This window comes from Anomaloglossus baeobatrachus, chromosome 2 (assembly GCF_048569485.1).
Source record: "Anomaloglossus baeobatrachus isolate aAnoBae1 chromosome 2, aAnoBae1.hap1, whole genome shotgun sequence".
Taxonomy (NCBI): Eukaryota; Metazoa; Chordata; class Amphibia; order Anura; family Aromobatidae; genus Anomaloglossus; species Anomaloglossus baeobatrachus.
The window spans coordinates 215,278,977-215,303,934 of NC_134354.1; the positions used below are offsets into that span (position 1 = coordinate 215,278,977).

General features: G+C 44.5%; 1 protein-coding gene across 2 annotated transcripts in view; it reads right to left on the reverse strand.

The window, feature by feature from the left end:
* Positions 1 to 2,592: 2,592 nt before the first annotated feature.
* SYT6 (synaptotagmin 6) overlaps positions 2,593 to 24,958 on the reverse strand; it is a 697,758-nt gene continuing 675,392 nt past the window's right edge. For both annotated transcript variants that reach the window (XM_075335608.1, XM_075335609.1), the window contains exons 6-7: positions 23,676 to 23,826; positions 2,593 to 4,777 (exon numbers count right to left, since the gene is read on the reverse strand). In XM_075335608.1, coding sequence (XP_075191723.1) covers positions 4,706 to 4,777; positions 23,676 to 23,826 — 223 coding nt within the window. In that variant the 3' untranslated portion in view covers positions 2,593 to 4,705. The remainder of the gene's footprint in view (positions 4,778 to 23,675; positions 23,827 to 24,958) is intronic.

Below are 24,958 nucleotides of genomic sequence, written 5' to 3' on the forward strand. Positions count from 1 at the left end.
GCACTTTAGAGCACTTCATGCTTCCCTCTGACAACAAGCTTTTTGGAGATGTAAACTTATTTTTCCAGCCGGACTTGGCACCTGTCCACACTGACAAAAAGTACCAATACCTGGTTTAATAACCACCATATCACTGTGCTTGATTGGCCAGCAAACTCGCTTGACCTAAACCCCATAAAACAAATCTATGAGGTATTGTCAAGAGGAAAATGAGAAACACCAGACCCAACAATGCAGACGAGCTGATGGCTGCTATCAAAGCAACCTGGGCTTCCATAACACCTCAGCAGTGCCACAGGCTAATTGCCTCCATGCCACGCCGCATTGATACAGTAATTCATGCAAAAGGAGCCTCGACCAAGTATTAAGAGCATTTACTGTACATACTTTTCAGTAGGCCAACATTTCTGAGTTTAAAATTATTTTTTCAGTTGGTCTTATATAATATTCTAATTTTCTGATATAATGACTTTTGGGTTTTCATTGGCTACAAGACATAATCCTCAACATTAGCAGAAATAAACACTTGAAATATATCCCTCTGTAATGACTCTATATAATATGTGTTTCCATTTTTGTATTGCATTACTGAAATAAATTCACTTTTTGATGATATTCTAATTTATTGAGAACCAGCCTCAATGGTGGATCTTATAGTAATTATTTTTTGCGGTTTCTCCTTCTTTTTGTATTATTTCTACAATAGTTACCTACACCCAGGACAATACTTAAAATCAGCAGTCTTTGAATAATCTATCTTTTGGAAAAGGGATAAGAGTTGTTAATTTCAAGACAAAGTTCAACTGTTATTACCAACAACCCAATTAATTAATTTTTTGAATTACTTTATTCACCAACCAGAGAATTACCTGAGGTTGATACAATTGAATTGTGTATGATATATGCATGTGTATATAATATTTCTGTCTTGTATGCCATTAATTGATGGTGTTCTATAATTGAATCTGTGAAATGCAGAAATAATTGTCATACATACTTGATTGTATTACTATTAGGGATGATCAAATACCTCAAATATTAGGCTTAGCGAATATTTTCCGAATAGGTCACTGCTATTCGACTATTCGCGAATATTCAATGCGCAATGTAAGTCTATGAGAAACCCGAATAACAACTATCCGGAACTATTTGGGCTTCCCATGGACTTACATTGCATATCGAATATTCACATATCGGCGACCTATTCGGAAAATATTCGCGAAGCCGAATATTTGAGATATTCGATCACCTTAATCACTATTGCTGCAATAGATGTGAATTGTTGTCAAAGAAGATTCCTTGCTTTTTTATATTGTATGTTTTTTTAAGGTTCTATAAATAAATACATTATTTTAACACAAACTGGGAGTTCTTTGCATGTTGTCCCCTTAGTTGGGGTTGTTGGTAATATTATTGGAGTGATGCACTGCTGCTACTTGGTAGAGTAGGTCTGGTATTTTAAGACTAAAGGCCCCGTCACACTAAGCAACATCGCTAGCAACATCGCTGCTAACGAACAACTTTTGTGACGTAGCAGCGATGTTGCTAGCGATGTTGCTGTGTGTGACATCCAGCAACAACCTGGCCCCTGCTGTGAGGTCGTTGGTTGTTGCTGAATGTCCTGGACCATTTTTTAGTTGTTGCTGTCCCGCTGTGAAGCACAGATCGCTGTGTGTGACAGCGAGACAGCAACAACTAAATGTGCAGGCAGCAGGAGCCGGCTTCTGCGGACACTGATAACCACGGTAAACATCGGGTAACCAAGAAGCCCTGTCCTTGGTTACCCGATATTTACCTTCGTTACCAGCCTCCGCCGCTCTCACTGTCAGTGCCGGCTCCTGCTCCTTGCACGTGTAGCAGAGTACACATCGAGTACTCTGCTACACGTGCAGCAGAGTACACATCGAGTAATTAACCCAATGTGTGCTGTAACTAGGAGAGCAGGGAGCCAGCGCTAAGCATAGTGCGCTGCTCCCTGCTCTGTGCACATTTAGCTGCAGTACACATCGGGTAATTAACCCGATGTGTGCTGTAACTAGGAGAGCAGGGAGCCAGCGCTAAGTGGTGTGCGCTGCTCCCTGCTCTGTGCACATGTAGCTGCGTGCGCTGGTAACCAAGGTAAATATCGGGTTGGTTACCCGATATTTACCTTAGTTACCAAGCGCAGCATCTTCCACGTGGCGCTGCTGGCTGGGGGCTGGTCACTGGTTGCTGTTGAGCTCACCAGCAACCCATGTAGCGATGCTCCAGCGATCCCTGCCAGGTCAGGTTGCTGGTGGGATCGCTGGAGCGTCGCAGTGTGACATCTCACCAGCAACTCCTAGCAACTTACCAGCGATCCCTATCAGGTTGGATCGTTGTTGGGATCGCTGGTAAGTTGTTTAGTGTGACTGGGCCTTAATGTTGATTCAAAGTTCAACTGTTGCATTTTAAAAGGACAATGCCCATGGTCATTTAGATCCACTATGGAGATAACAAAGTTCACATACATAGAATAATCAATTTCTGTTTTTTGTTTTTTTTTGCAAAGCTGGTCATCTCATGCCACTTATTAATTTATATGGACAAATAAGGACACCTCTGTAATATCTAAAGTGGTTTATTGATTAACAGTTCATATAATGAAATATTCCTGTTGGTTTAGGATAAAGAAGGAGTTAAAGGTCGACATCTAGGACAGAAAAGTGTATCCATAATTTAATTTAATTTTTTTTTTTCTTATACCGATCTCCAAATTCTCTCTCTTCACTGGAAATCCATCTAGGTGTACAAAAAAAGGCTGTCTATCGACATCCACCACCCATAAGAAATGACAGCTTAAAGATTTACACAGCTCCGATCAGACTTAATAATAAGTCTATTCCTTTAACATTGCCCATGTTTCACTTCTATGTGATCTATTCAAAATAATGAAAAAAAACAAAAAACAAAACAAACGTTTAATAATAACACAGTTATTAAATAAGTATGCAGTCCATTTAGTAACAAAAAGAAAGAATGTAATCACTTAAAAGTAATACGTTTTTGCTATTTAAGCTGAAGCCAGCATGCTGCAAGGGTTAACACAGAGAATTCAGGGATGCCTGTCTTCTCATGGTTCAATCTGTTGTTTATTTGCTATGTTTGTTAAGCAGCAAGACTCTTATCATTGCTTGGATTTTAATGCCACGCCCCCTGCTCTGATTGACACCTCACTGTCAATGTACAATATCAATAGAGAGCCTGGTGTGGGCGGGACAGATCTCTCAGCTCTGCTACATGGCTAAAGCTAAAATTACTGATTGTGTCAGAACGGCTGCACCCATTAATCTAAATGATACATCATTGGATTCAGAGTCTCTTTACCCACATCATGCTGCTCTCAGATGAGCTGGCAAAAACTGGCTGACAGATTTCTTTTAGGTTGAGGTTTCTTTCATACAGCACAAAACGGAGATTCGGGTATTAGGAACATCTTCTCCTAAACTCCGCTACTTTTATAGCTTGTTTGCCTGTCCCATTTCTGCCCCTGTTGTTCAGGCAGATTGTTTCACGTTTGCATTTTGATGCCATTCTTACATAAGTAAGCAATTAACATTCACTTATTGTACAAGATATCTTTTAATAATGTTTTTTTTCATGGCATTTTAGTATGTCCGAAAATAGGTCTACCACATATCTTTGATTTTTATAATCAGCAATAATGATCGAAACTCATAGTTTATGTGGCGTGAAACATAATTTCTTGTTTGCTAGGCATAAGCTTGAACAAAAGGCAGTGATTTGCTTTGTGATATAGTCGATGAGCATTGCTAGACTGTAATAAAGACAAGTAAATTTCAACAAATAAGTGGATAGACCATATCAGTGTGAACAACGGTATAAGCTAAAGATGCTGATCCACAAAACATTCACTAGCAAAAGGGCCACAGATGACATGCAGCATGTTGCGTAAACACCGAACATTGCCGTTTTGTCATTGCTGTCTGTGTTGACTTTTCCTGAGAGCGGTGCAGGGATCCTTACTATGTAAAAGATCACCTTCATAGTAAGAGGATTGCATTTGAATGCATTCCCGAAATTTCAATGACCTGGGTGTAAAAATATCAACTCCCATAAAAAGTGAAAAGTTAAGTAGATATAGTAGTCAAATTGTCTTTGAGGCAAGCAAAAAAACAAAGCTCAAGATGTAAAAGCATTTCTGTTGTCATATTACACAAAATCATCAAAGACAACACAGATTGATGATTATGTTCTCACATATAAAGGACATACAAGATCTTTATAATAGAATATAAATCGCAATTATTTCAATCCTTAATCCTCTGTACCGGTGGAGCCCTGGCTCCATGCCAGTAATAATACCATGACAGTAATTCTCCCGGGTTCCCAGTAACGAAGAACACTTCAATTTACATTCATTGTCCACAAAACAACAAATATTCACACATTAAAATGAGTCTTCTTCAGTCTGTTATCAAATCTCTCCATTTTGTTGTCCATTTTTTTATCATGAAAACATCAAAATATAACATTTCAGGAGACTACAGACCAAGACGAAACCAAATCACATGTACATTTTCCTGCACTCTTCTTGAACGTCAAGTAAAGACCGTTTGACCTGTTGGTTTTATGACTTGCTGTTAAGGAGGTGAGAGATCTTCTGCAGGATTCTCAAACAAGTCTGGAAGTTGGTAAAAATTCAGGCATTGAACGTGATTTCTTCTCATGGAGTTGGTGGAGGTTTTGGAGAAGGGCATGAACCCTGACTGTCAAAACTAGCTGCTCGGCCTTGCCACTATGAAGAGAAAAGGATACGTTAGAATCAGGCACATGGAAAAATGGGGATTTTGCTTATCAGCATTTTGATGTTTAGAAAAGAAATGATTTGGTTGAGGCAGGAATACAAGGACTAGTTGTCTGTAGTATGAGCTGTATGTGCTAGGCTGACTGTTTCAGTAAAATTTAGTAATTTTAGTGTAGACTAAAACACAAAAAATAAAATCACATTTTTAACTAAATATACTTGTTTTTATAAATCACAATCACGTATTGCATAGGCCGTCACAATTACTGGGATACAAATAGCTGAACTTTTTATGCTTTAATATTTACTGTACTTAATATTTGTGTTTTACTTGCATGGTTTTAAATGCCGTAATCCATTCAATAAACTTAGACTATGGTACATTAGAGGACATAATATATAAATTATTATATCACAACTCAAAAGATACCCTAAATTCACAATTCAACATCTATATATATAATTGCCTTATTCTGTCTGTCTGTCTGTCTTGCTCCAAAATTATGTCCCGGGACATGTCCTTACGGTGACAAACAGCGGATTGGCTGCTGGCCTCGCCATGGCCCCGCCCCCCTGCACGGATTGGCCGCTCGCCTCGCCTCCTCCCCCCGCACGGATTGGCCGCTCGCCTCGGGTCCGCCCCCCCCTCGCACGGATTTGCCATTTCCTTACGGTGACAAACAGTGGATTGGCCGCTGGGCTCGCCATGGCCCCGCCCCCCGCACGGATTGGCCGCTCGGCTTCACGGATTTGCGCCATGGCCCCGCCCCCCCCGCACTGATTGGCCGCTCGGCTTCACGGATTCGCCATGGCTCCGCCCCCCCGCACGGATTGGCTGCTCGCCTCGGCTCCTCCCCCCACATGGATTGGCCGCTCTCCTCGCCCAGGCTCCGCCCCCCGCATGGATTGGCCGATCGCCCAGGCTCCGCCCCCCACACGAGGTGAGCGCATCAAGGTCCTGCAGGGGCGGAACACACACACACACACACACACCACACACACCACACACACACACACCATCCCGTGATATCGCTTGCTTCTCGGCAGCGATACTGTTCAGTGATCTTCCAGGACCTGCCGGAGGATCACATGGCTGGAAGCATGTGGTATCTTCGGATGTTGTGATTGTGTCAGCGCGTGTATGCGATCGGATGTGTGTGAGTGTATGCAATCGGGATCTGTGTGTGTGTGAGTGTATGCGATCGGATGTGTGTGTGTGAGTGTATGCGATCGGATGTGTGTGTGTGAGTGTATGCGATCGGATGAGTGTGTGAGTGTATGCGATCGGATCTGTGAGTGTCGGCAGAGGAGCAGGGCGTGCAGCACAGCTGCTGGGACCAGCCACCGGTGGGCACAGGGAGAAGTGGGGTGTGTGTGTGAGTGTATGCGATCAGATGTGTGCGTGTTTAATGTCTGATGTGTGACTGTGGAGCAGGATGGGGAGTGCGCAGCATGGGTGATGGAGCACGATGGGGAGTGCGCAGCATGGGGGATGGAGCACGATGGGGAGTGCGCAGCATGGGAGATGGAGCACGTTTGGGAGTGCGCAGCATGGGGGATGAAGCACGATGGGGGGTGCACAGCATGGGGGATGGAGCACGATGGGGGGTGCGCAGCATGGCGGATGGAGCACGATGGGGGGTGCGCAGCATGGGGGATGGAGCACGATGGGGAGTGCGCAGCATGGGAGATGGAGCACGTTTGGGAGTGTGCAGCATAGGGGATGGAGCACGATGGGGAGTGCGCAACATGGGGGATGGAGCACGATGGGGGGTGCGCAGCATGGGGGATGGAGCACGATGGGGAGTGCGCAGCATGGGAGATGGAGCACGTTTGGGAGTGCGCAGCATAGGGGATGGAGCACGATGGGGAGTGCGCAGCATGGGGGATGGAGCACGATGGGGAGTGCGCAGCATAGGGGATGGAGCACGATGGGGAGTGCGCAGCATGGGGGATGGAGCACGATGGGGGGTGCGCAGCATGGGGGATGGAGCACGATGGGGAGTGCGCAGCATGGGGGATGGAGAACGATGGGGAGTGCGCAGCATGGGGGATGGAGCACGATGGGGGGTGCGCAGCATGGGGGATGTAGCACGATGGGGAGTGCGCAGCATGGGGATGGAGCACGATGGGGAGAGCGCAGCATGGGGGATGGAGCACGATGGGGGGTGCGCAGCATGGGGGATGGAGCACGATGGGGAGTGTGCAGCATGGGGATGGAGCACGATGGGGAGTGCGCAGCATGGGGGATAGAGCACGATGGGGGGTGCGCAGCATGGGGGATGGAGCACGATGGGGAATGCACAGCATGGGGGATGGAGCACGATGGGGAATGCGCAGCATGGGGGATGGAGCACAATGGGGAGTGGGGATGGAGCACGATGGGGGGTGCACAGCATGGGGGATGGAGCATGATGGGGGGTGCGCAGCATGGGGGATGGAGCACGATGGGGGGTGCACATCTCCCCCCAAAACACACACACACACACTGCCACACACGCACTGCACAACACACCACACACACACTGGGAACCACAAACACTGCCCTACACAGACACCCACACACACAACACCGCACACACACAACACCCAACACACAAACACCACGGCACACACAAATATACGCACATACCGCGCAACACACACATTGCACAAAACATACCTCCCCCCAAAACACACACACACAAACCGCGCAACACACATACACAATGATACAGACACACAGCGCTCTACAAACAACGTAACACACAAACAACACCGCTCTCACCCCCCGCCACACCCAGACAACACACAGAACATGTACAGCCCCTACACAAACACTTGCTAACTACAGACAACAACATCTATATATATATATATATATATATATATATAACAAAAATCATACATTAACTACACAATACGTAAATTCTAGAATACCCCATGCGTAGAATCGGGCCACCTTCTAGTTCTATATATATACATATATATATATATATATATATATATATATATATATATATATATCTTAATACACAGTATACGGCTTTAAAAGTTCTTCTATAGGTATACTACTGCTGCAACCTAACTGAATTGATCAGGGCATGGGTGATGTTATGGGACACGTGCAGGTGTAAGGAGGTGATTGCTTACTGAAAAATATTAGTGGCTAGGGACCGAGTACTGCAGGAGGGCAGCTGCCATCAGGTTGTAGAAAGCCTCAGAGACCACAAGCCTAAATGGCAAAATTTACAGAGCATGCAGCCAGGATATACAAGTATGTAGCATTCTCTTTACTTTCTCATCCTCACAACGTCCACATGCAAAGCATATTCTTTAATTGTGAGCAGCGAGGGTTTAAATAGATACAGATGCAGGATAGTTATGCTGATTATATGGCATAATAGCCGCTCACCATCTTGTTTGACTCCTCAATGTTTTGTCTGTAGAGTGGGGGCCACCTGACAGCCCTCTAAAAAATGTTATGATTGCATGATAACCCTGTTGATATGGTGGAAAAGGAGAAGCAGGAGGAGGGCAAGAAATATAATAAACCATGAACCGTATACGTTATTTTTGGGGGTGGGAAGGGTGCATGGGAATACACCAGAAAAAGAAAATCATTTGAATTGAACTTAAGTTCTACTTAAGTTCTACTAATGTCATCTACTGGTGTTGAGAAGTCAGGGCCATTCCAGACCTTGTTTATTTTGAGAAGAGTCAACCTGTCAGCATTTTCATTTGATAAGCAGATGCGCCTATTAGTTATTATGCTGTTGGTGGCACTAAAACCCCATGGAATAAACTTAAGCAGGGAGGGAGCAGTGACTGCTGCCTGCGAGCCTCAGATTTGCCTCAGCTTCATTTAAAAAAAAAAAAATAAAAATACATTCATACAATGGGAGAAAGGCCCAAACGCATCTCTTGTGTGAATAAATGGACAAAGGTCTTGTGGTGTTCTTTACTTCTGATAAGTTGGAAAAGTTCACCCCCCCAACATGGTTCATGAATTCTCATTGGTAAAGGTCTGCAAGGAGATAAAAAAAAGTTTTTGAAATCCCTGCTTCAATCAATTTGAAGCCCCGAGGCTGCCTGATGACCTGATGCGGCACAGGCCACTCACCTTAGCTGAAGCAAAATAGGAGTTGAATGTCTGAAAGACTTTGTTGTGCCACTTGTACTCTGAGAAGTGGCCCCCGGGACTCCATGTTGTTAGCCAAAGAAGTCCATTTCTTTGTAAATGTAAATGTTTTCTGAGGCCCTACATTTTGTGTGTTCCAGAGTAGAGATGAGCGAACCTTTGAAAGTTCGGTTCACCAGGTACATTTGAACATTAAAAAGGATCAATTTTTGACCCCGACTTTATCCAATCATCAATGGAAGTCAGTAATTGGGCAGATCGTAGCTCTACTCACATGCTGCCAGCCATAAGCAGAACACTTCCGGGGGAGGGTGGGCATGGTTTTTCAAATTTTTTGTTTTTTTGTGTGTGTACACACTACATCTGATCATGCTGATTTTACCCCCAGTGTGAGCCATTCAAACACTGCATGTAACTTGCACAGGGCTGAGCATCAATCATACCTAAGAAAAGCGCTGCTCACATGAGTGGTTTCCACTTGTAAAGCGGGCTTTACACGCTACAATGTATCTTACAATGTGTCAGCAGGGTCACGTCGTAAGTGACGCACATCCGGCATTGTAAGTTATATTGTAACGTGTGACAGCTACGTGCGAGTGGGATTGAACATTAAAACGTTCATCGCATGCATGCCGTTCAATTCCTAAAAATTGAACGTGAGGTTGTTCAATGTTCCCAAGGCAGCACACATCGCGGTGTGTGACACCCCGGGAACGATGAACAGCAGCATACCTGCGTCCCGCGGCTCCCGCCGGCAATGCGGAAGGAAGGAGGTGGGCGGGATGTTTACGTCCCGCTCATCATAGCCCTTCCGCTTCTATTGGCCAGCTGCCGCGTGACGTCGCTGTGACGCCGAACGTCTTTCCTACTCCAGGAAGTGGATGTTCACCGCCCACATCGAGGTCGTATGAAAGGGTAAGTACGTGTGACAGCAAATAATTGCGCCACGGTCAACAAATTGAACATGTCACACATACGATGGGGTCGTTTCAAATCGCATACGATATCGTATGCGAAATTGACATGTGTAAAGCAGGCTTAACTCACTCGAACTTCGAACCTGAACTTTGCTTTTTGGAAGTCTGCTTCTGAACCTGAACTACGAACATGTTAGCTCATCTCTATTCCAGAGTGTATTGGAGTTTCTTCTCATAATTTTTGAAATCCCTTATACATAGTGCATAAGCTTTATCAGTCTAGGAGTCTCACTTCTTCCAAATGGGGGAAAAATGTTTTCTGAGGCCATCCTCTATGTGTATTCCAGGGTATATTGCAATCCCTCCTTTCAGATTCTGATAGGCCTTGCACTTTATCTCTTAGTCACCAGTCTAGGAATCCCACTCCTTGCAAATGGGAAAACAATTTGAGAAATCTTATGCACATGATTCCTTTTTTCCTGACTGAAATGGAAAAATGCTGTATTTTTGAAAGAAGGAGCATGTTAATGCTTTCATCATTCTTTTCATTCTTGAAATTTATTGAAAGCCATAAGAGTGCAAAAATGTAGCAAAAACGCTACGTGTGAATGCAGGTTAAGGGGTGGAAGAAGTGTTTTTTCTCTCTAGTTAAATTTGCCTTATGTACAAGTTATTATACAGGAAAGAATGCTTTCAAACATTTTTTCCATATTATCTTTGTTTTTTTATGTTTTATTGTCAGTCCGTAAAAGTAGAGTAATACTCTGACAACAGTGTTTCCTGCAGCGACCTAGGAGTCAGAAATGTATCTAAGTATCTTCCCCATGCTGTTCTCATTTCATTTGAGTGCTGTTTATGTGGTGCCCCTGACCCGGTCAGGCACCACTAGGTACTGCTCCCATGCCGGGTCAGTACTGACAGGTAATCCTGAAGGCTGAAATAAGGTGTGTATGCACAGACACATGGTGACCAGGTCTCACACACCTTTGAGGGGACCCCTGGGCAGACCCAGGAGGGGGCGTGCCTCCACATGCAATGAAGGGGTGCGGTAGAGAGGCTGGGAGCTAGAGTTGCAGTGGCAGTCAGAAAAGGAGAAGGAGAGGAGAGCCTGTCTGATAGTGGAGATGCAGGAGAGCGGACACGCTAGTCAGACCCTGCACGTGTAGTGGCCGCTGGCGGGGGAGAACAGTTGCCACACAGTCAGCCTGAAAGACACCTGAAGAGAGGACAGGCAGTTGAGTACGGGGACTCCTGGTAACTAAGCACGCACAGGAAACATGTCCCTAGAGCCAGACATCCATTTAGTGGTCTGCTAAATCCTGCAGGTGGAGGGACTAGAGGTTCCTCACCAACCATTACAGAGTCCGAGCATCAGCAGCAATGATGGGGCCCATAAGGAGGATCGAGCCTGGAGCCATCTTCCTTGGTCCACGCTGCCAGCAAATGGGCCAGAAAAGGGGATACCTGGTACTCTCCTGGTTTACCTCAGCATCTCCCGGGTTACCTCACAAACCCAGCTGAACGTGAGTAAACAGGTTGAAAGACTTTCTGGACTGTGACTGAGTTATTCTGCGACCTGTTGTTCCACACATACCCAAGCCCCTGGGGCCAACCTCACTCACGGGAGGCCACACCATCCAACTGCAGATTCCACCGGCCCCAGACGCTCGTTAAAACTGCAGTGGCAGTCACCCATAACCCTGACCGCAAACCGTGAGTGGCGTCACGACTCCCATGTAAATAAACCTGACATACCTGTGGCCAGAGATAATCCAGTGGAGCCCCTGTTGCATCCCCGAAGGTGGAGTCGAGTCCCTGAGGTGACCGCTGCAGCCTGGCTACACATTATGGCGTCACGAACAGGATAAGGACTAGACCTGTTAAGACAGGTGACAGTGCGCCTTAGCGGTCCGTTCAGAAAATTTGGATCGCCGCCATTTTGTTGATATTAAAAGCACGCGAAGTGGGAAGCTGCAGCTCATGCAGAAGAAGAGTAACCGCCCACGAAGAGGTGTGGCTGACACAGAATCCCTGGAGCGCTCTGACCCCGTGAAAGGAGAAGATGGGGCGGATCTGCCTCTGGACTGCGGGGACGTCCCGGTCCTATGGGTGGAGAACAAGCAAAAACGAAACTGACACTAGCGCGTGACCTGTACCTGGTGAGAAGTGACAGAGAGAGGATGGCTTCTGCAAGAGGTGACCAGGAAGAGCAGGGTTAGACCAGGCCCATGACCGAAGAGCAGTTGGAGGAAGAAGTGGGAAGAATTGCCGGTGGAATGGAAGAGCGGAGCAGGCAAGAGATAGCCGCTTGGAAGGAAGAGATGATCACGGCAATAAAGAACCTGCGGTTTTTGGTGCAGCGAGGACCACTTGGAGGCACCGCCCATGCTCAGCTAGAGTTGTTGTCAGCAGTGGCGACCATGCTACAGGATGTCTCAAGCACGGATCTCAGTGAGTCTACAACCGCTCCTAGTCCATCTGGTGTGCTGATTCCACCAGCATTAACATCCGAGGCTGATGCGATGCCTGATGCGGTGCCCAATGCGATGTCCGGTGCGATCCCCGATGCAACACCAGAAGCGACATAAACGGCCAGACCAGACCAGGTCGCAACACCTCCTGTCCCGGCCAGACCTGACCAGGCCGTAACGCCTCCTGTCCCGGCCAGACCAGACCAGGCCGCAACATCTCCTGTCACGGCCAGACCAGACCAGGCCGCAACACCTCCTGTCACGGCCAGACCAGACCAGGCTGCAACGCCTCCTGTCCCAGCCAGACCAGACCAGGCTGCAACACTTCCTGTCCCGGCCAGACCAGACCAGGCCGCAACGCCTCCTGTCCCGGCCAACCCAGACCAGGGCTCAACGCCTCCTGTCCCAGTGGCAAGACCAGAAGCGGTCACAGCACCCTAATCGCTGACTGGGGATACAGCTTCTACCCCCATACCTGAAGCGGATCCAGTGTACTTGCATCTAAAGAGAGAACTGAATGCTCGATTCCCAGCACATCTGGTGTAGGCGTATCTAATCCCCAAGCTGCCATCCCGACCAGAAGCGGGGAGGGGGATTCATCGTCCTGCCAGGCTGATGAGAGCTTATCCCCAGAGCTGCTCCCTAACCAACCAGAGGAGGACACCTCATCCTTAAAGAGTAAGGGAGGCCTGGAGGTCGTGCTGCCGTTCCCCCGATGACCGGAAGAGGTCGCAGCACCCTCCGCCAGGGAGGGAGAAGAGGACTTCCATCCATCACTGCTGTTCCTTAACTGACCGGAGGAGGTCGCAGCACCTTTTGCGAGAAAGAGAGGCCCTGAGGTTGCGCTGCTGTCCCCCGAATGATCAGAGGAAGATGTAGCACCCCCTGCCAGGGAGGAAGACCTGGTTGCATATAGCCCCGGCATGCATTTGACCTGGTTACCTGGTAATGACCAGGTGATGGTGATGCGGAGGCCAGCACGCAGAGGACAGCGGTGTGTGAGATCTAGACACCCCCTTGAGAAACTCACCCCAGAGAGAGAGCAACTGGAGGCCAGGGACCTGCAGGAAAAGCAGTCCCTGTGGTGTGCCAGGCACCAGGCCAGAGGTCTCCTCCACCGTGGGGTAGTAGAAGAATTCAACTGCCGAACGGGGTATGGTTTCATTGTAGAAGCAGGGGTTAAGGAAGTCATCTTTGTGCCTCGGCGGGATCTGCAGTCACACCTGCCAAGGGGTCACCCTGGTCGTGATTTGCATATGGGGGATGTGGTCGAGTTCACCAGGCATAAGGGAGAAAGAGGTTGGTTTGCCTTGGACGTGGTGCAACGTCCAAAGGAAACCTTGGTGAGCTCAGACTCCCTCCCCACTGCTTCTACCAGATCCCCAGAGTCATCACCACCAGGGGACGCCCATATTGCAGATGCCCATAATGTCAATGCAAATACAGACACCCAAGCAACAACCTCCAGGTATCAGAGCACTGAAAACAAGAGCCCTGATCTTGAGAGAAGGAAGTTAATTTAAATTCTTCAGTCAAAAGAGTTTACAGAGAAAGTTTGCTACCAGTTAAGCAATGTTTAAATGTTTAAAGAAATGTGCCCACAAGAACTTTTTGTGTGAACTGCTTTCGTATTGTTTTTGCACCAGGTTATGTGCCCTTTAAAAATGGAACACCGGCTATGAACTGGCTATAGCCACAAACTCTCGCATTGTAAAAAGTTACCTCAGTGGTACCAATCTTAGAGCATGCCTGTTTATGTGACCTGGCTCTGCACCACCAGGGAGCACGCCTGTTTATAGGGCCTGGATCTCCAACACCAAAGACGCTGGTACGCCTGTTTATGGGGCCTACCCTACACTACTGTCCTTAGGAGAGGAAGATTGGAGAAAAGGTCTGGGATGCAGATGGCCCAGACCTGGTCACCAAAAGGACCGGTGACTTACCTCCTGGGAGTTGCGGGGTGGGACCAGGACTTGTGGGTGGTGGTGGAATGGTACCTGGTATGTTTTAAATGTAAATACCTCCCCTGTGTGGGAAAAGTTGTATTAAAACGTTTCTTGTCTTTGCAGCCTGAGGACGTGCTGATTTTAACTAGGGGGGAATGTGGCACCCCTGACCTGGTCAGGCGCTACTAGGTACTGCACCCATGCCGGGTCAGAACTGACAGGTAATCCTGAAGGCTGGAATAGGGTATGTACGCACAGATACATAGTGACCAGGTCTCGCACACCTTTGAGGGGACCCCTGGGCAGACCCAAGAGGGGGCGTGCCTCCACATCCAATCAAGGGGTGCGGTAGAGAGGTTTGGAGCTAGAGTTGCAGTGGCAGTCAGAAAAAGAGAAGGAGAGCCTGTCTGATATTGGAGACGCAGGAGAGCGGACACGCTAGGCAGACCCTGCACATGTAGTGGCCGTTGGCGAGGGAGAACAGTTGCCACAGAGTCAGCCTGAAAGAAACCTGAAGAGAGGACAGGCAGTTGAGTACGGGGACTCCTGGTAACTAAGCACGCACAGGGAACATGTCCCTAGAGCCAGACATCCATTTAATAGTCTGCTAAATCCTGCAGGTGGAGGGACTAGAGGTTCCTCACCAACCATTACAGAGTCCGAGCATCAGCAGCAATGATGGGGCCCATAAGGAAGATCGAGCATGGAGCCATCTTCCTTGGTCCACGCTGCCAGCAAACGGGCTAGAAAACAGGAGAAAAAGTAGAAGCGACTTCCCTGGATTAATCCCACGGTACTTTAAGTCAGGGGTTGTCCGAAACAAGAAGTGCTAGGAAGGCGAGCTAACGGTTACCCTTATGCCAGCCTGAAGGATACCTGGCTCTCCCCTGGTTTACCTCAGCATCGCCCGGGTTACCTCACAAAACCAGCTGAACGTGAGTAAACAGGTTGAAAGACTTTCTGGACTGCGATTGAGTTATTCTGCGACCTGTTGTTCCACACACACCCGAGCCCCTAGGGCCAGCCTCACTCACGGGAGCCCACACCAACTGCAGATTACACCGGCCCAAAACGCTAGTTAAAACTGCAGTGGCAGTCACCCATAACCCTGAATGCAGACCGTGAGTGGAGTCACGACTCCCATGTAAATAATCCTGACATATCTGTGGCCAGAGATAATCCAGTGGAGCCCCTGTGGCGTCCCTGAAGGTGGAGTGGAATCCCTGAGGTGACCGCTGCAGCCGGGTGACACATTCACACCCATTTCAATGACTTTCCTTCCCCCCAGACCTCCTGGAAGGGTCTTTCGGAAAAATACTTGAGTTTCCCATTGACTTCCATTATGCGCGTTACTTGAGATAAACGCAAATTGTCTCTTCAGGGAGAAAGTAGACAAACTCTAGTGCCATCTATTGGAAGTAGCAATCCTAAAAGTCACATGTGACTCTCCAAGAAACCTTGTCATATGACTTAAGATTTATGCCAGATCAGAACCTCAATTTGCAGATACGGTGTTTCAGGGTGATTGCCCATCATCAGTGAAATTATGAGATCTGATCTGGCCATATGAGAAGCTTTAATGGGGTCTAAGGGGAAAACTTTTCTCATTGAGATAAACACTCAAGCATTACAAATTGCATAACTCGAGTACCGACCTCCCAAGCATTTTAGTGCTTGCCCATCACTACTTGTATGGTAAAAAGAATGGTGTCTTTCAAAACTAGAACTTTTCCCACAAAAAACAATCCCACACACATGGCTATGTCCACGGGAAAAAAAGCAAAAGTGCAAAAAGAAAAAGTTAAAGGGGCTAAAAAGTGACTATGTCATTGTTCAGAGCTGCGAGGTAAAATTCTTCCCAGTTAATACGCTGTGATCATTTGTTGGTATTTATAAATGCCACTGATGAATTATGCTAGGGTTAAATACTTGTCAACCTGTTTAAAATGCAAGGAAAAGTCAATATACATTCACGATAACACATTTATCCTAAATATTCCAAAGTTCATACATGACATGAAAAATAAAGTAATTAATTTATCAGAAAACGGTAAGGTATTGGAAATCATTAAATTACCGTAAGTACCTGGTTAAAGTCAGAGAAACACTGGCATCACAATGCCGTCATTTTTGTTCTTTTTGGTTTGTTTTATTATAGTAAATTTGCAATTCATTGCAGTAACTGTCAGCAATAAATCATAGGATCAGGGGTAGAGTCCTCCCTAAGGCACAATAGCCATAGTTGTGCTGCTCATTCAATGCTGTATATCACTATATAGCTAAAACAACAATAAAAAAAAATATGAAAAAAAAATCAAACTTTTTGTTCTGTCATTTTGGAGATTTATGATCTGATAAATACCCTTCCATTTTCCCTATTAACAGTTCTACCTTTAAAGTAGCCAATGTTAGGCTGGGGTTCCTTTTGTTTTCCAGAAGCAAACTATCAGGTCATCAATCATCTATACAGAACATGTGCACATCTTTTCTTAAACCCTTAGGGGTGCAGTAATTTTTAGTATTTTCTCATGTTTTTTTCCTCCCTACAGTTATATTTTTAATTGACATACTCACATAGACTGTTTGTTTTTGTATTGCCGATTAAGCTGTGTTCTTATTGTCATGATTTAAGTTTTTGAATATTGTTTTGGGAAACAAATAAATACTTTTTTAAAGTGGGAGTGAAAAAATAAATAAATAATTCTGCCATTGTTTTTCGGTTTTATTTCTAACATATTTACTTGTCCATAGAGCTATATGACGGCTTGCATTTGGCAGGATACCAAATATATTTATTTTAATTTTTATATTTATAAAAAGAAAGTAGACCCTTTTTACATTTTATTTAGTTCTCCTAGGGAGTCATGAAACTATAATTGATTGCTTGTAAAACATACTATAATACTTCTTTATTGCAGTGTATTATCATTTTACAGTTGCAATTCCCTGGTTATAAAGGTGGCTCAGGTCAGCTAATTTAATATTGATTTTTAATGTTACCATCAATGAGGCTACATAGGTTGTTTGTGAATCAGCACATCAAAAATTAGATTCCATGGAAAGTGAACCTGCCAAGTCAGATTTGAATAGCGTTGTATTCTTTTAGACCTATAATTGCAACAAAAACTGGACACACTGGAGTGTGGAGTTGTAGTATTTTGATGGGCCTTTCAGACCCTCTTAGGAACTATCTACATTAATTCCAGTAACCAATATGTAGGGATGAGCAGACCCTTGTTTGGTTCCCCGAGTTCAGACGAATTTGAGTTAAAACTTTTGTTCAGGCCCAGACTTGACTAGAACATGACCCCAGACCCCGAACATAAAAGTCAAAGGGAACCCAAACTTCTGTGCTGTAAAATGGTCGTATTATAGGCTGGGGGGGCTGCAAAGAGAACAAAATTGAGACAATTTACCTGCACACGTGTATATGGCATAAATAAAAAATCAAAATGGCATTTGCTCCCACCAATTTTTGATTACCAGAGCAGGTAAAACAGACAGCTGCAGGCTATAACCCTCAGCTGAAAAAAACGTGATGGTCTGGCTCACTGCTTAGGTGGTGCTCAGGAGAACTTTACAGTAGATAATCAAAAAACTCCGGCACTCATTTGTGGTGAAAAATATTGGTTCTTTATTACATGTCCATTAGTTAACACAACGTTTCGGCTAATGCCTTCTTCATAGACTGGAAATTTCGATAAAAATAAAATATAATGTCAGTACCATAAACATGTATATATTCTCATACATCTATATATCGGTAATCCCATATAACATCAATTGTGGAAAAAGGTTTATTTTACCTAATGAATGAACACGCTATTTTTAAGGAAGAACCTCAATTGTAGTGAAGTACAGTATATCTAAAGGAAACACAAGAAAGCAACCAATTGTAACAATGGAAAATTGAGATCAGAATCAAAGTCTGAAAAATGCGTGCGTCTCACCCTGCGTTCCAACATAAAGGAATTGTTACCACGTCTGCGCATGCGCGCACTTCCGGATTCTTCTGCGCACGCGTGGCGTGCGATTCACCGTGCGTTCCATAATAAAGGAAATGATTATCACGACCCGCCCCCTTCTCACATAAAAACCTCACTCGCGGTTACATGGTTCCTCATTCACCGCTGACCACCGGCTGCACAGGTAATGCACTGCGTCTGTCCTCACTTTTTGGTATGTGTCTATGGGACTTTAACCTTGTACTTTATCTTGTGGTTCCTGTTTCTCACTTTAGTGAGATGCCCTAACAGTTTCTTTTTCTTTCTCCTTATACATAGCGCTTTCTCACTTTGCCCCACTGGGATATAGCAGCCTTTCCTCTTTTTCCTCTCATTGAGGTAAATCTATATAATGATTGAATTGTTGATATAAGATGTAGTTTCCAATCCTTGAAACTTTATTATTTGTCCCATAGATAAACCTCTGTTTGTATTACCCAATATTGAATGTTCCTATATATGGAGCCATATAATACTGTGAGCTCCCATTAGGTATGTGATATACCATTGTTTATTTTTCAGACTTTGATTCTGATCTCAATTTTCCATTGTTACAATTGGTTGCTTTCTTGTGTTTCCTTTAGATATACTGTACTTCACTACAATTGAGGTTCTTCCTTAAAAATAGCGTGTTCATTCATTAGGTAAAATAAACCTTTTTCCACAATTGATGTTATATGGGATTACCGATATATAGATGTATGAGAATATATACATGTTTATGGTACTGACATTATATTTTATTTTTATCGAAATTTCCAGTCTATGAAGAAGGCATTAGCCGAAACGTTGTGTTAACTAATGGACATGTAATAAAGAACCAATATTTTTCACCACAAATGAGTGCCGGAGTTTTTTGATTATAACCCTCAGCTGTCTGCTTTATCTTGGCAGACATAGAGAGAATCCCACACTGTTTTTTTTTTGTTTTTGATTTTTTTATTTAAATAAATAAATAAATAAATAATTTTAAAAAATGGCATGGCGTTCCCCCTATTTTTCATAACCAGCCAAAGTAAAGCAGACAGCTGGGGGCTGGTATTATCATGGAGGGAAGGGCCTGGTTATTTGGGCCTTCCTATCTAAAATAGCAGCCTGCAGATACCCCAGAATTGGCGCATCACATTAAGGCTATGTGCGCACGTTGCGTTCTCTGCAGTGCGGAAAAGAACGCAGCCTCTGGCAGACTGGACACTGCGTTTATAAAATAAAATGCATCCACAACGCATGCATTTTGGATGCTTTTTCCATGCATTTTGCATGTGTTTTGGATGCATTTTTGACAGTGCGTTCCAGCAGCAATTCAGCTCTGCTACATGCCGGCTGACAGCTGACACAGACAGAGTCGCGCGATGAGAATGAACTCGGGTGAACTGCACCCGACTTCATTGTCATACCACAGGTCTGTCTGTGTGTGGCGTCCCGATTATCATCTTCACCGCACACATCCCGACATTACCGCCGACATCCCCGCACACATCCCGACATTCCCGCACACATCCTGACATTGCCACCGACATCCCCGCACACGTCCCGACATTACCGCCGACATCCCCGCACACATCCCGACACTGCAGCCCTCATCATCACCGCACACACACCGGCATTACCTCAGTGACATCCCCGCTGACAGCACGATTCCCCTCAGTTGCTGCATAGAGCTCACAGGGGCGGCAGTGTTCTACTGCCGCTCCTGTCAGCTTCATGTAGCAGAGCTGGATGCATCGCGGGACCTCTGGATTACGCCGGACCTGGAGGGGTATTTGGGGATTTTAATAAAGTGGTGAAAGAGGGTGTTTTTTTGTCCTTTATTCCAAATAAATGATTTTTTCGGGTGTATGTGTTTATTTACTTTCATTTACAGGTTAATTATGGAAGGTATCTCGGGGAGACACCTGTCATGATTAACCTAGGACTTAGTGGCAGCTATGGGCTGCTGCCATTAACCCCTTATTACCCCCGATTGCCACCGCACCAGGGCAATTCGGGATGAGGTGGGTAAAGTCCCGGGACTGTTGCATGTAATAGATGTGGCAATTCTGGGCGGCTCCTGGCTGATATTGTTAGGCGGGGGGGCTCCCCATAACGTGGCGCTCCCCATCCTGAGAATACCAGCCTTCAGCCGTGTGGCTTTATTTTGGCTGGTATCAAAATTGGGGGGGACCGCACGTCGTTTTTTTCAAATTATTTATTTTACTGCATGATATAGACACGCCCACTAGCGGCTGTGATTGGTTGCAGTGAGACAGCTGTCACTCAGCGTGGGGGCGTGTCTTACTGCAACCAATCATAGGCGCCGATGGGCGGGGAAAGCAGGGAATACGAGATTTAATAATGAGCGGCCGGCATTTTCAAAAGAGGAAAAGCCGCCGGAGCAGTGTGAACGCCGTGCAGCGCCGCGCCGGTTATCGGGGAACGATGAGTATGAGAGAGGGGGAGAGACTGACCGACGGACAGAGAGAGGGACCGACAGACAGAGAGACCGACCGACAGAGAGAGAGAGAGACAGACAGAGCGACCAACTGTCAGAGAAAGAGGGAGATTCACCAACATCCACAGACAGAGCTTGACCGACATTGACAGAGAGAGACTGAAAAGACTTGCATTTAAAGCATGCGGAACGCAACAAAAATGCAGTCCAAGTGCATTTTGGTTGCGTTGTGACCCACATCATTGATTTCAATGGGTGGAGAAAGCAGCAACAACGCACAAAAGAAGTGACATGCTGCTATTTTTCCACAGCGATTTTGGGCATCCAAAACACTGCGTTTTTCAAACGCAGCGTGTGCATTGATTTTTCGGCTTTCTCATAGACTTTGCTGGGGAAGCTGAATGCATGCAGTTACGCTGCAGTTCAAAACGCAGCATTTCCGCGGGAAAAAAACAACGTGCGCACATAGCCTAAATTCTTGCTCTTTACTCGGCTTTTCCCAATTGTCCTAGTGCCTTGGCAATCGGGGTAATACTTGCAGGCTTGATGTCAGCTATGATTTGACAGGTGACATCAAGCCCAGGGATTAGTAATGGTTAGACATCTATAAAATACCTCAATTACTAACCCAGCAACTAAAGAGTTAAAAAAGTCACAGAGGCAGAGAAAAAAAGTTTATTTGATTAAAGATTCCCCTACATGCCCTCGTTCACGAATTTATTGCCTAAATACAAATTATGGAAGATTCAATGTAATTCAATCAAGATTAAAAACTCTACACACCTTTGTTCACCAATTTATTGCTCCAAAATAAATCCTGGAAGTTCTGATATAATCCAAAGACTAATGTCCCATGACGTCCATCGATTTCTATGGAACATCTTTCTGAGAACTTACTCAGAATGACGTGCCGTAGATCACTGCTGGTGAGCAATATACAGTATATGAAATTCCGGGTCTTCTGCTGGCTGGCAGTGATCTATGGAGCATTGTTCTGAGAAAGCTCTCAGAATGATGCTCCATAGGAATCGATGGATGACGTGGGGCATTACTCTTTGAATTACATAGGAACTTCCAGGATTTTTTTGAAGCATTAAAATGATGAACAAGGGCGTGTAGAGGAGTCTTTATTCAAATATTTTTTTTTTCTCTGTGTCTGTGTCTATTGTTAACTCTTTACTTCCCAGGTTTGTAATGGAGACATCTGATAGACGACTATGAATTAATAGGTGAGGAAGGGCCCAAGAACCATGACACTTGCCAGTCTGATAATACCAGCCTGCAGCTGTCTACTTTACCTTGGCTGGTTATAAAAAAAATAGAGGGGACCCCATGCCATTTTTTAAAAATGATTTATTTAAATAATTTTAAATGGCAACTTTCTGGCTTTAAGAAGCACTAAAAAAATCATGAAAACATAATGTACTAGCCAGTAACGGTTACTCTTCAAGACCAAACAGGGGGAAAAATATGAAATCACTCAATTATGAGGAAAGAATTATGAAATCATGAAAAACAAACAAACAAAATAACACTCCAATACATCACTAGTATTTTGTTGCACCACCTCTGGCTTTTATAAAAGCTTGCGAAGTCTCAGAGGCATGGACTTAATGAGTGACAAACAGTACTCTTCATCAATCTGGCTCCACCTTTCTCTGATTGCTGTTGCAGGTTGGAGCCTCATTGGATTTAGATCTGGACTATTTGCAGGCCATATCATTGACCTTATGAGTCTTCTTTCAAGTAATGTTTTCACAGTTTTTTTCTCTATGGCAAGATGCATTATCATCTTGATAAATGATTTCATCATCACCAAACATCCTTTCAATTGATGGGATAAGAGAAGTGTCCAAAATTTCAATGTAAACTTGGGCATTTATTAAAGATGTAATGACAGCCATCTCCCTAGTGCCTTTACCTGACGTGCAGCCCCATATCATAAATGACTGTGGAAATTTACATGTTCTCTTCAGGCAGTCATCTTTATAAATCCAATTGGAACGACACCAAACGAAAGTTCCAGCATCATCACTTTGCCCAATGCAGATTCGCGATTCATCACTGAATATGACTTTCATGAAGTCATCCACAGTCCACGATTGCTTTTCCTTAGCCCATTTTAACCTTGTTTTTTCTGTTTAGGTGTTAATGATGGCTTTTGTTTAGCTGTTCTGTAAGTAAATCCCATTTCCTGTAGGCGGTTTCTTACAGTTTGGTCACAGACATTAACTCCAGTTTCCTCCCATTCGTTCCTCATTTGTTTTGTTGTTTCCTGTTTTAGAAACATATTGCTTTAAGTTTCCTGTCTTGATGCATTGATGTTTTCCTTGATCCACCAGTATGTTTGACTTTAACAAGCTTCCCATGTTGTTTGTATTTGGTCCAGATTTTAAACACAGCTGACTGTGAGCAACCAACATCTTTTGCAACATTGCGTTATGATTTACCCTCTTTTAAGAGTTTGATAATCTTCTCCTTTGATTCAACTGACATCTCTCGTGTTGGAGCCACGATTCATGTCAGTCCACTTGGTGCAACAGCTCTCCAAGGTGTGATCACTCATTTTTAGAATCAGACTAACAAGGAGATCTTATTTGATGCATGTGTTAGGTTTGGGAATGAAAATTTACAGGGTGAATCCATGATTTTTACCTCAGTGATTCTATAATTTTTCTCCCTGTTTGGTCTTGAAAAGTAACCATAACTGGCTACCACATTATGTTTTTATGATTTTTTTTTAGTGTTTCTGAAAGCCATAAAGTTGCCATTTGAAATTATTTTAGTTTTGTGCCATGTCTGTGATCTGCTTTTTTTAAACAAAAGTAAACAACTGAATGAACATCCTCAGACCCAGGTGATTCCATAATTTTTTGCCAGGGTTGTATATGCTTCAATAGAAAAGCTTTCAGAAAAGTCAATAAAAGTAAGGGTTTTTGGTATATGAGTCACAGAGACTATATGTCGTATGAAACATACAATTTAAAGCATGGAACAAACCTCTTTAAATGATTTCTTCATTTCTACCAGTGGATGCCAGTGTGTTATAGGCTTTCGTGGATATGCTAACATTTCATTCCAATGATCCCTTCCAAGGCCTTCTGTGCTATTACCAACTCGACACACTCCAATAATTTCATTATGCCCAACCCTAAATGAAAGTTAAAAATCAACAAAGAAAGAAATAAAAAAAAATGTTTATCAGCTAATTGAAATATGATCACAACTGAAGAAAAGTTAAATTGTGCTTTGTATTTTGATTTTGTTAATTAAATAAATTACTACTTGTAATCTTGTATCTAGTTTTAGTAGAGAAAATACATTGCAAGTCTATAGTTATTAATAAGGAGTCTAAAGGCCACATCTCACTAAGCGACATCGCTAGCGACATCGCTGCTGAGTCACAGTTTTTGTGACGCAGCAGTGATCTTGCCAGCGATGTCACTGTGTGTGACATCCAGCAACGACCTGGCCCCTGCTGTGAGGTCGCCGGTCGTTGCTGAATGTCCTGGACCATTTTTTGGTCATTGCTCTCCCGCTGTGAAGCACACATCGCTATGTTTGACAGCGAGAGAGCAATGATCTGCATGTGCAGAGAGCCGGCTTCTGCGGACGCTGGTAACCAAGGTACACATCGTGTAACCAAGCAAAGCGCTTTGCTTGGTTACCCAATATTTACCTTGGTTATCAGCATCCGCAGCTTCTAGCAGCCGGCTCCCTTCTCCCTCCACACTTATTTGAACAGTTTTCATGAAAAGGGGGGAACTACAATACAACATATTCAGAAACAGTGTTCTTATTAGGTGCAAAACACCCCCAATCTCTTACCATTATAAGATCAAACTCCTGATCATATTAGAAAAATGTGATAACACACAATGGAGTTTTTATGAAAGCTTTATTAAGGATATCAAAAATCAACAACACAACAATGTGTGTATAGAGACGTACAAACAATGATAGGCTAAAAAAGAAGCATTCGTTTAGCTTCGTTTAGATTCGTTTAGCATGCAAATCTGGGAACATCATTAGAGGTAGAGAATTTATCTCGGCGGATAAAAAACAACGATTTCAAATTAAAAAATACATTTCATGCAGTAGCATGTATGTTGTATACTACGCCAAATGTCCTCGTGATTTAATTTATGTTGGACTAACCTCTAGACAATTACGGATTCGCATCCGCGAACACGTCCGTGACATCTTTAAAGCCCACTCGGTGACAGACCTTACCCTCCTAAGGACTCTCCCCAGACACTTTAAGGTCCATCACAATTGTAATC